The sequence below is a fragment of the Paralichthys olivaceus genome, chromosome 17 (assembly GCF_024713975.1).
Source record: "Paralichthys olivaceus isolate ysfri-2021 chromosome 17, ASM2471397v2, whole genome shotgun sequence".
NCBI lineage: Eukaryota > Metazoa > Chordata > Actinopteri > Pleuronectiformes > Paralichthyidae > Paralichthys > Paralichthys olivaceus.
This window is the reverse complement of record NC_091109.1, coordinates 1,815,328-1,827,275: the sequence shown is the minus strand read 5'-3', so window position 1 is coordinate 1,827,275 and position 11,948 is coordinate 1,815,328. Positions and strand designations below refer to the sequence as shown.

General features: G+C 41.3%; 1 protein-coding gene across 4 annotated transcripts; it reads left to right on the top strand.

Annotated features, from left to right (window-relative positions):
- Positions 1–3,767: 3,767 nt before the first annotated feature.
- adcyap1a (adenylate cyclase activating polypeptide 1a) lies at positions 3,768–8,960 on the top strand. 4 transcript variants are annotated; one of them, XM_020087210.2, is made up of 7 exons: positions 3,793–4,046; positions 4,231–4,332; positions 4,842–4,976; positions 5,451–5,555; positions 6,247–6,381; positions 6,899–7,019; positions 8,475–8,960. In XM_020087210.2, exons 2-7 carry the CDS (start codon positions 4,238–4,240, stop codon positions 8,481–8,483), a joined length of 600 nt encoding a protein of 199 aa, XP_019942769.1. In that variant the 5' UTR covers positions 3,793–4,046; positions 4,231–4,237; the 3' UTR covers positions 8,484–8,960. The 4 variants fall into 4 exon arrangements, with proteins under 4 accessions (XP_019942767.1, XP_019942769.1, XP_019942770.1 ...); XM_020087208.2 differs by lacking the exon at positions 8,475–8,960 and having other exon boundaries at positions 3,768–4,046; positions 6,899–7,434; XM_020087211.2 differs by lacking the exons at positions 5,451–5,555; positions 8,475–8,960 and having other exon boundaries at positions 3,912–4,046; positions 6,899–7,434.
- The last annotated feature ends 2,988 nt before the right edge of the window (positions 8,961–11,948 follow it).

Genomic DNA, 11,948 nt, shown 5'->3' with positions numbered 1-11,948 from the left:
CCACAGTTTCTTATCATGTTTGAAGGAGAGGGTGAGGCGAGGGGTGTTCAGCTGCAACATGACACTTCAACACTAGATACCACTAAATTCTACACACTGTACCTTTAACTCTATACAAGAGATAAAATGCTTTTATAAGAGAGAAGCATGTTTATTAATATTCCACTATGATTATAACAGCTCGATGATGAGTCCAGTGACAGGTGATTACTGGATAATAATTCTTATCTGCTTCATATTCTCTCATCAATTAGATTTAGACCAAACTCACATCAACAACATCAACGCTTATTTATTTTAAATGTCATTAAGAGACGAACAAAGCTGAATTACTCATCATCATTAAATTTTTCTACAGACGAGCATTATATGATTATCTTATGTTAATCATAATTATTTCCCACTTTGCACTGTCCAGTGTCTACAAGAGAAAATAACTAATCATCACACAGACACAGAGGTGTTTGTCTCAGAAAAGGGAAAATCAGTTTTTTCTTGCCTAAAATGTTTTATTTACATTTAATCGACCCATTTAAAAACCCTTTAACTTAATCTTCTGGGCTGCAGGAGCAAAACAAAGGAGATGAACTGATTTCGACATTTGGTTTTACTTTAATTATTCCTGTGATTACATTTGATGTTAATCTGATTACAGGCCGGTTTTCTTGTATTATGATATAAGGTGCCTGTAACTGTGGATTTTAATGTTTGCTCTTAATTTAATTATACTTATGTTTGTATATGATGTATTGTAAGGTGTCCTTAGATGTTCAGAAAGGTGCAGTGAAATAAAACGTTTTATTCTTATTCTATTGTAAAAGAAAATGTTTGCAACAACTTTGAAAAAAACGCATATTAATTAAATTTGTTCAGCTCAAGTTATATTTGCACAATTGCCAACTTTGATTGAAGATAAACTGAAGTACTACTGAAGTACTTTTTAAGTTGCCAATCCCCAGTATATTATGTAAGAATAATAATAATAAGCTTGCTGGTACACTACAGTGCACTTCCTCCTCAGGACCACATGGATGCAGTGTTCTCTCAGAACCAGACCAGGACTCTCATCACAGAGTCTTGTTTTTCTTCCTCCCTCAGCTTCTCAAGAATTCAGAGTAAAGTGTTTCTTTGCGCTAAGCAAACCGTCGCCTGACGTCAGAGCCAGGAAAGGATCGACTGCTCTGAATCACCCACTAAAGATTCAACACATGGTCCTGATGTGTGCACAGGAGAACCGGTCCACTGTTAATGTCCAGGCACCAGAACAAGTCGGTTTAATAGGTTACAGGTCTACCAGACAAAGGTAGAACTACACAATTATGAACTACATGTACTTTACTATTTGTATTTTACTTCCATTAATGCACGTTTTAGAAAGTATAAAGTATTGACTTTACTATGTGTATCTTAAAGTTTTGATTACTTGATCCTCCAGTTGAGGCTTTATCTAGAAACATACAGTGTCATGAGCTTCAAATAAAATGCATTGTTTAGTGAATATCACTCATTAAGAGCAGCAGCTTGCAAACACTCATAGACATCAGTCAGAAAGTGAAAATGTCTCTCTTGACCCATGTCCCATCTTCATCAAGTTTCATGGAAATCTGTTTTGTAGTTTTTGCAGAATGAAATGAAAAGAAAACACAACTTTAGTGGCGGAGGTAAAGATTTATGTGGTGGTCTCCAACGTTTTTGGCCCCAAACACAAAGGAACACAAAGGTACTCACAGTTTGGACACTTACTTTTCAGATGTCTGTGAGTTGGTAGCAGTTCCACCAAAGACACTGAGCTATTCAAAAGACACAAATGTATTTTACCAAATAATACTTCAACTTAAGTCAAAATAACTTTAATGGTGTACTTTCATATTGCAATATTGTAGGTTTATTCAATTTTATTTGTGTAGTGTCGGTTACAGCTAGGCACAACACACATTATCTCAAAGCACTTAGAAAGTGAGATCGAGACCTGAGAATATTATAGTGAACCACTTCCGTGATGAGCAAACACTTTGGTGACTGTGGAGAGAAAATAATAATCACGCTTTTAACGGGGGGGGAAACATCCAACAGAACCAGATTCAGTGTGGGCGAGCAGAGACGAATGGGGGAGAGAGGAGAGGGGAAAGAGGGGAGAGAAAGAGAGAGAGACCAGAAGCAGATGTAGCTCTGTCAGACTGGTTGTTATCATGAAAGTAATAATAGTGATATTCATGAATGTAATTTAAGTTTTGATAATAGTAGCACCAGTTACTAGTCGTAGTAATGATGATAATAATAATATGATAATATATATAGTATGAGGTCTGAGTATTTTTCCACCAGGGTTTTTATTAATGGGTTGAATTGCATGTGTCACACAGAACTTCAACCCGAACAACAGGGAAGAGTCACACCTCCGCCAGGTGAGTCAGGGTCAAACTGTGTAAATGACTTCAGTGTCCGGTTCTATGACTGAGTCTGACCTCTGGGGCGCTGTGTGTAAACAGGAAGGACGCGTTGACTGAACATGTTCTAGTGAATGAAGCCACATGCATCAGAGAGTGACAGAGCTCTTCTATGGGAGCAGTCACATTTCAGCACTGGACAGCTCCACCAGACCAACATCAGTACAACAGGTCTCAGCACTTTTCAATAAAACCTTTTAACTGTGTGTGAGCAGATCAATAGTTATTGTAAGTGATGGATTAATCAGCGTTATGACAAAGCTGAGACCAAAGCTTGATTTATTGATTCAAAGTCAATACTCTGGAGACACGTGCAGGTTTCCACAGAACAGAGAAGTTTTATTACTTGGAACGACAACAGGAAGTCCATTTAAGGAAAATAGGATTAAAACATCTGCATTTGAATGTTCACGAATCCAAATTATTCAGAGAGATGACTCAGGTTCGGATTGTGCAGCGGAGTGTGACCTCTGACCTCAGAGTGGACGGGTGGGGGTGCATCCATGACACAATTATCTATTGTCTTGTGTGTGTGTGTGGTTTAGGTGTTACTCATCCTGAAGACACTTAAATCTGTTACACACTCAAACTGTTAAAGTGCCTTTAACATAAATCACAACATTTTAAGCCAAGACATCGGAGGTTTGGTTACATTAAGGTTAGATATTAGGTTAGGTTAAAGTCAGATTTTTGTTAAGGTTAGGTTTCGGTTAAGAGTTGGGTTAGGATAAGGCTACGTCCAGGTTAAGGCTCGGGTTTCAGTTAAGGTTTGGGTTAGGATTTAAGTTGGATTTAGGCTCAGGATAGGTTTAGGTTAATGGTTGGGTTAGGTTAGGTTTAGGCTTGAGTTTCAGTAAAGGTTTGGTTTAGGATTTAAATTGGGTTTAGTGTAAGCTTAGGTTCGGACGAGCAGTAACTGGTTAAAGTTAGAGAAAGAACTCGATTTAAGTCAAAGTCCTCTGAAGTCATGGAGACACGACTTTGTGTGTGATGTGTGCGTGTGTGGGGGCGTCTCCTTCCCCATCCCATCAGGCCAAGTAGTCCTATCTATGGCGTGACGTCAGACCTCATCAATTCACTGTATAATTAATCATAATGTTCGAATCCCCAACCCCATTCTTTTTTTACGACTTGTCTCGGGGTCTTTCATTGACGCTGAGAGAGGATGCTCTCCAATGGGTGGGGTGTTGATGGGTTGGGGGGGGGGGGTGCGATGACGCAGCCGCCCCCTTCCCCTCTCCACCCCACCTCCCACCCTCCCCTTCCCTCCGTGACAAGTGAAAAAGGCATGCCTGCTCGGATTCATGAATAAAAAACCAAGGGGGAGTTAAGTTCACAGGACGCAGGGAAGTTCTCTGCAGACAAATGTTCGGCGGCGCTGATCTCCATCACAGAGAAGCTGCGCGTAAAAACCCCCGAGAAGTCAGCTCGGAGCGCTGCTGCACACTCCGCTAACAAGAGACCGGACAGGCGCTTCACCGAGGGAACAGAGGAAGAGGAGGGGAAGAGGAGAGAGATAGAGAGAGAGGCTGAGATAGAGATCCTATCTCACTCTCCCCAGTTGAGGTCTTCAGCGGATCGTTCAGCGGATCGCAACTGGTAAGAGGAGGCACTTTTTACGCTGCGTAAAAGCGCGGAGCGTGTGAGGGAAAACTCAGGTGTGGCTGTTTTTTTGTTCTTAGAAACTCACAGGTGTGGTGTTAAAGTTATTGAATATCACCTCATGATTCTTCTTATGGACAGTTATTATTATACACTCACTTACTGTATCTTTCTCTTACAGCAGGACAATGTCTAGCAAAGCGACCTTAGCCTTACTCATCTATGGAATCATAATGCACTACAGCGTCAACTGCTCACCTGTGGGGCTTAGCTTCCCCACTAGGTATGTACTCCACCACTTCATCACTAAAGTCTGCAGGTGTTGATTCCTCTTTGCTTTTTGTTGCATGCAAAGGGAGGGAACTGGAGGATTTGACACTGCAGCAGCTGCAGGGGGCACAGGGCAAAGACCATATCTGAATCACAGTTAGTGATGTCTGCGGCCATAAAAGCCTTTATTGGATTACTGGATAACAGCATATGACAGACAATCCATAGGGCTGCTCACACAGAAAAAATTACGAAGAAACATCCACCAGGGAGCGGCTCTAATGTCATTTAGGGTTCTTAGGCAGTGAAGTACAATCAATCTGTCCTGAGCCATTAATCGGCCAATTTATGTGATTAGATAATTAATAGAAAAAGGTTTTTAGGGAAAAGTGTGTCTTTTTAAAGGAGATTACTGTGGTAACAGGTAGTTTACAATTAATTTTAAGAATAAGTCTAAAGATTTCAGGGGATTTAGCTGTACTGTACGTGTCTATTTAAAAGCTTTGTTATTTTTTTATCTAGACTTGACAGTGAGGTTTATGATGAGGATGGAAATTCCCTACCCTCCCTGGATTATGACAGAGACCAAATGGATGTGAGAAACCCTTCGTCTCACGATGGCGACGTCTACACTTTGTATTACCCTCCGGACAAAAGGTGAATATACATCATCCCCCTGTTTTTTTTTACCCTAAACCTTGTTTCATGTTGGAAACCTTCCATGTTTGAACATCTCATTGCTGTAGTCCTATTTCTGTCCATGTTGTGTGTTTGTGTGTCAGTGTCTAATTCTGAAGTTTTTGATTTTAAATAATTTTCCTTTAAAAAAGAATAAAAAGAACCTCATTTAATTTCCGAATTGCAAGGAAATAGTTTTAAAAAACTGGAAATTTACTCTTAAGTAGTTGATTCAGCAGATAAAAAAAGGTAGAAAAAAGGAATTCAAATCATCTTAATACTTCTATATTTTTCTCTGTCTTTCATTAAAAAAGTGCAGTTTAAGGCCAAATATTACAATTGACATGTTGAGACATAGACATATATTTTTGCAGTGCAGCTACTTGACATTGTTGCCTCTATAAATGCCCTGGGTGTGTGGTGATTTCACTGTGTGGCTATCTATCATCCCAGAACGGAAAGGCATGCAGACGGCATGTTTAATAAAGCCTACAGGAAAGCGCTGGGTCAGATATCAGCAAGGAAATATCTGCAATCTCAGATGGCAAAACGTGTAGGGTAAGAGCATCTTCTTGGTTGTCACCTCTTCTTTTCTATTTGATGATTTCCTGTCCTGTGTGTGTGTGTGTGTGTGTGTGTGTGTTCTTTGTCTCCTTTGACTGATCCTTTAAATGCCCATAATCCACGCTGTTATACGTGTACTGTATACATGTCTGTGATCCCATTTTCTTCCACGCGTGCTGCTAAAAAAACTGCCTCTGGATCAGCTATAATAAAGGAGGATGGGCACTTGATTGATTTGGAAGTGTCACTTTCTGAGCTGTGTCATTAAGGCGCAGGGGGAAGAATTAAGCCGCACATGCAGGCTTGAATTTATTTCCATATGAATAATTTATTGCTTTGGGTCCCAGTGGTTCCTGATGGAAGGGGAGGCATGCAGTTGCTCCAGTCTTATGAGCAGGCCTTATTGGATATTACTGGAAAGATGTGCCAAATTGCCCTGGGAAGAAGAAGTTAAACAAACGCAGGATGTGACTCCAAAATAAAGGAAACGGATTTGCAGACACATCGCTCCTGCAGGCTGAATCCTTCTGAACAAAATAAATCTCATTAACTCAATATTCCCCCCTTTAAGATCCTATATCCAACATCCAGACTCCTCAGCCCTACAAGCAGAGGTCACTTGGTGAATGCACAGTCGCATGTGTGTGTGTTTGATGCTGAAAACCCTCCCTCTTGTCTCTGGCAGTGGGGGGAAAGTGTTGGAGGACAGCTCAGAGCCCCTGTCCAAGCGACACTCAGACGGGATCTTCACAGACAGCTACAGCCGCTACCGAAAGCAAATGGCAGTGAAGAAATACCTGGCGGCCGTCCTTGGGAAAAGGTATAGACAGAAAATTAGAAACAAAGGACGCCGGCTGGCATATTTGTAGCATCCTCCCCTCCTGACTTATACCAGAAAAAAAACCTAAGTGTGTGCAGCCCCAGATGAAGTCCTTCTGACATCTGAACAATCAGTGGATCGCTTTTATGTTCTTAAACATGTATTTATGTATGAAGTAAGCCATTAAAATGAATATTTTGATAATAATATTGTTTTTATTTTGTACTTAAAGCACTTGAGGACACATTTATCGACTTTGTGGACCAATTTTTGTTCGTTATGAGAAAAAAAAATAGCCTCTATTTATGTATTCATTGATTTATTTTTCTTAGACCTATTGATTGAGGGGAGACAGTTGTTCTCGTGACGATTTGCTCCAACAGCCCTGTCTTTTAAACATTTCAGTGCTAAGAGATAAGATTGTGAGGAAAATAAATTGTTTAAAAGACAATCAATGTATTGAATGCTGCTTTTTGTAAAGTGACATTAAGAGTTTAGTTGTCTTTATCCACAACAGCCTTGAAGACATAGGTTTTCACCATATCCTACAAGACATAGACTTTGACGCCCTCCCGGACGGGGATGAGTTTGAGGCTTTTTTGGGAGACTGGCTGAAACAGTTCTCCCCCGAATTTCCGGTGAGTTTCAGGCTCTTTCCTAAGGCCGTGTCCTTGCAGGGGGGCGTCTCTCACGTCCCTCCCTTTTTTTTCTCTCACCCTTAACTCTGAACCTTGTGATCACGCTCCAAACTCTCAAATCCAACTCTTCTTCCACCTCATTTGTGCTCCTGTCTCATTCGAGTCTGGCAGATTCCACCTTTAATCCCGCCTGTACAGCCGCCACAGCGTACAGGCTGAAAATGGACAGGCTCTGACTGATATGTTATACATATCACCGCTGATTGATATGAAAGGTAGAGATTTATCTGCATCCTGTCACTGGATGGAAGGATGATTAACGATAATTATCAGATCTGGTTTAAACCAGACTTGAGCCCTGCTGGCTTTCAAAGTGCCAGTTTTTTAAGTCATGATAGGAAAAAAAAAAAAAAAAAAAAAAATGAGATGAGGACCAGAGTACTCTTGAGGTTTTTCTTGTCCTTTTCTTCCGCAGTGTTTACAGAGTGAGCTTTCACCTTTGACTCGTGTAAAGTGCCAATCTTGTGTTTCTCTCAGCTGTGTGTTTGGAAACCTCTTACTCTGCTGAAGGTTTCCTCATGTCACTCTGCCCATATAATAAGTATCACTGTATTTAAAGCACCACCAGGCAAATTTCAAAAAAGCATAAAAAAACCCCACACACAAAGAAATGATACTTGTTACATGGTTACCCATCGATTTCTTTCTTTCTGAGAGACATATGAGGCAGTTTGGACTTTTGTGTTTGAACCTTCTGGGTCTATTGTGCTTCCCTTTTCTGTCATGTGAACCAATGTAAAAAAACTACAGTAGAATGCATGATTAAAGTAATTGCACTAGCCACTGCATCTCTGCAGACGACTCCAACTAGATGGTTTTGCTTGCTTTCTGACTACTGCAAACATATATATACATTATTTACCTGTCATCTCTCTCGATGTTGTTTTGTGTTCTGTTCTCCTCACTGACGTTTCTACAAAAGATTTATGTTGAAGCTTGTCGTCAGTTGAAGAATTACCCTGAATGTCCATAGCACTGGAGAGTTCTGGTAGCCCACTGTTAAATTGTACATGAAGGAAAAACTGCAATTAAAGTAGTTTACTATAGACTTAATTATCATGATTGAATTGAAAACTGAATTTCAAGAATTGACAGTATGAGCTGAAAAGGAATAAAACACAGTTTGAGAGACAAAGGGAGAAAGAAAATAAAGGAACAAGAACATGCTTATTTTAAGAAACTTAAGCACCAGGCAAGGTTCATAAAAGACTGAAACTCACAAGTATAATTTACACTTCCTCCCAGTTTCCCTGAGGAAATTATTTTGATCAGGCAAAATTAAGGGTGAAAAAAAAAAAAGGCAGTTGATCTTTAGTTTTCAAAGAGCAGGGTAAAAAGTTATTTGATTTGTGTTTATTGTATAAATCTTTTCTTTAATTTTGCATTCTCCTCTAGGCTTTGTGACGCAGGAAGCAGTTTGCGGCTGTGGTGCCTTGCATCGACTTTAAAAATCGCCATGAATCACAGGTGGCTATTTAGTGGCCCTACAATGCTGCACATCATCAGCTTACATTTCACCCTTTCTGTTGTTGTTTTTGTGTTGCACAGACGTTTACTAGGCTCTCTTAGCGTCATCCAGCTTAGACGTCAAGCGTTCTTGCTTGCATTTCTTTCTTTGGCACTTTGTTTTTAGAGCACTAGATTGGATCTTTTTGAAAACAGAGGAAAGGATCAGTTTCCCCCTCTCCATGAAACATTACATGTATGATAATGAAAGCGCCAACAGCCTTACTAAAATGAAATAATCTTCAAAGATATATATATATATATTTATTGTGTAGAAAGTGAATATTAGATTACTACTTCAAATGGCGATCTGCAAAGGTCAAGTCAATAAATGTTCAAAAAAAGTGTTGTAAGATTTGTATGAATAAATTTTGTAAACAACAAAAATGTCGTCTTATCTTTGAAGCAAGTATCACAGTCAGTCTTTACATGACGACACATTTAACAGGATGGAAATGAGCAGAGACAAAAATCTGAATCAGTGCAGACAGTCTCCATCATCGACAGTTTGAACGAGATGATGCATAAGAAACGAGGACAAAACCAACGTGTGGACATCAGAGAGGGAAACAGTGGTGATTCATAAAGATCAAATAGACCACACACAATCAGAGAGGACAAACCAGCAGGCTGCAAATCAGTTTCAAAGCACAGATACTACTGAGTACACACAACAGCTGGAGAGAAATATTCAATTCACTCTGAATTTAAAAAAGCAGTATACATTAAGGTGTTGTAGATGAGGGCAACTACAAGGCGTTGCAAGATAAACCAGCGCAACCAGAGAAACAAAGGATGAAAAAGGAGACAGATCCACGTCTCCGCCTCTTTTTCGTACTGACTCAGTAGGTTTGGCGAAGGAGCAGTGACACCAGTTGGCTGGGTGTCTACCTCCCCTAGAGGACAGCATGAGTAAAGAGACGTGGGAGGGATCACCCAGCACAACCACACAACCACACACTGCCTCGCTGCACTTTACACCTCTCCGGGACTTCAGCCGTCACCAACACCACCAAAGGCCCGAAGCACGGGTGGAACAGTTGGCCGGTCTCAACACTGGTGCGTTCACTTTGTGCCAAAAGTAATGTCGAAGCACGGAGAGAAAGAGCTGAGGCAGGCTGGTTTCATCAAACACGCACAAAAGCACATTTTTACGTCCCTTCATAGATATAAAGAGTTTAATGCTGCGACTAAGCAGGATGATGTTGATATAAAGGTGAGGGATAATGGATAATTTTGTGTTTAATAGCTCATTAGTCTCAGGCCTTGGTAGCATATATATTTGTTATATTTCGCCTGTCAGCTCTTGAAATTGATCCAGGAGACAGTCTTGTTGTGATTTAAACATTTAATCCTCAGATTGAGACTTTTTACACTATTAAACATCAAAAAGCACAGGTGTGATTTACATCTATAACTGTTTCCCAAAGCATTTTCTTCAGAGCCCACTAAAAGTTTTATTAACTTATCTACTTAAGTTTTGGGCATTAAGTGGGATAATGCCCTAATCACTGTAATCTAATGACAAGAAAGGGAAACGGTGGTGGTGGTGTGAGGCTTGATTGGGCTCCTGTTGAGACCCCAGGGACTCCCACACTGTGGGTGCGGCACGCGGCATTTGGAATACCACCACTACCCACTCCACAGCCCTCAACCCGGTTCTATTGCAGCTACTCTCACATCACTAGTGAGTAGCTGCAGTATCACACTGTGATGTGTGGTATGGGATGTCAGAGCGAGCAACCACACAAAGCCTGCCGTGTCTCTGTCTGCTCCCCTGTGTGCGTAATAACCCCCTCTCAGACATGATGGCAGGGCTTTGATTTTGCGGCCGCGGCCTCGGCTCTCAGAGGAGCACGCACAGAAGATGATCAATGGGAGTGATCTGATTCCTCCGGCCCGTGCCAGACCCTTTCTTAACCTTACTAACCCGATCAGCCAGTGTTGCCCGGCAACCGGTCCCAGGAGGATGCAATGGGTGTGGGCGTGGCGGCGGTGATCTTCCTGGGCACCGAAAGATCACGCTGGATATATTTCACTCAGATGGCTTCAGTGTCAGCTGTGTTGTGTTATACTGATGGTGAAGATGCAGGGAGGGGCTGATGAATAGGCTCTCACCGATGAAGACAAAGGTTGAGTAATGGTCAGTGATTCATGAAATCGCACAGAGATAAAGAGACAAATACGGAAACATATTATGTCAAATCAACCCGAAGCTAAGATGAGATAAACCAATATAATAACTGTAAATTCAAATGTGCTGCCGTTCCTCAGTGTAGTTTCTTTTTCGGTCGAAAAAAACTTTGCGGTCGGCAAACTGCAGCCGCAAAAACCGTCAGACTGTGTTCCTCACGTGTTCAAATCGTGCTCCAAACTCTGAGCTTCAACCCAGGATCCCCTCCTGCTCTTCTGGGGCCTGTGTGAGTGACAGCTTTCTAGAGGGGGAATCCACATGAAGCCCTTTCATCACGGCCGCCCCCTGGGCCCTGCTTGACTGACTGCCGAGCAGTGCAAAAGTTCAGCCATTACGGAACACTATACTGCCGTGTTCACAACGGTTAAAATGTGTCACTTTTTAATGTCCGACGTCTATGAGAGAGACGTTTCTCACGTGAGCGGACTTCATCCATCGGTCCAGCATCCACCTCCAAAGGGAGGAGACAGGTGGGTTTTTTTTGTGAGCGATGATCTGACGAGTTTGGTTTGAAGTTTTTAGTAACGTTAGATAGATTTACTGAAACAGACAGAGCCCTCTCGTTTTCTGAAATCTTATAGATACGAACAAAACACCCAAACCAGAGCGCTACTACCACTAATCGTGCTAACAGTGTAGCTCATAGTTCAATAGCTAACACAAGAAGGAATTTCAACAATGGCAGAACTTTTCAAGGCGACCTATGTGAGTTGGTAAGAAACAACAGGCATCTATAAAAATCGCTTCTGCCTCTTTCTTTTCGAGGCACATTATCACAACTTCCTCCAGCGTCGCCATGTTTGTTTTTGACTCTGAGCTGCCTTCCAGTGGTTGTATCAGCTTTTAGGACATTCTTGAACAAAGAGACGACTCTGTCCCTGATCCAAGGTTTTAAAATCATCTTACATAACTTTCAAAAAGGAGAAAAAACATATTCCTCTACTTCGGTTAAAAAGCTGTGTTCGCAGTGATAAAACAGATCAATGCTTAATTTAATTCACTCAAGTGAATTGTGGCTGCAGCCCTCAGTGGTCTGGTTTGACCAGCAGCTTATTGAATGTCATCTTAGAAAACTTGAGGGGGACACTGTTGTTTGTTGACTTTGGACTTTTCTGGACTTCCGGTGCTGTTACATTATCATTGATCCAACCCTGCCCAGAACAAGGATT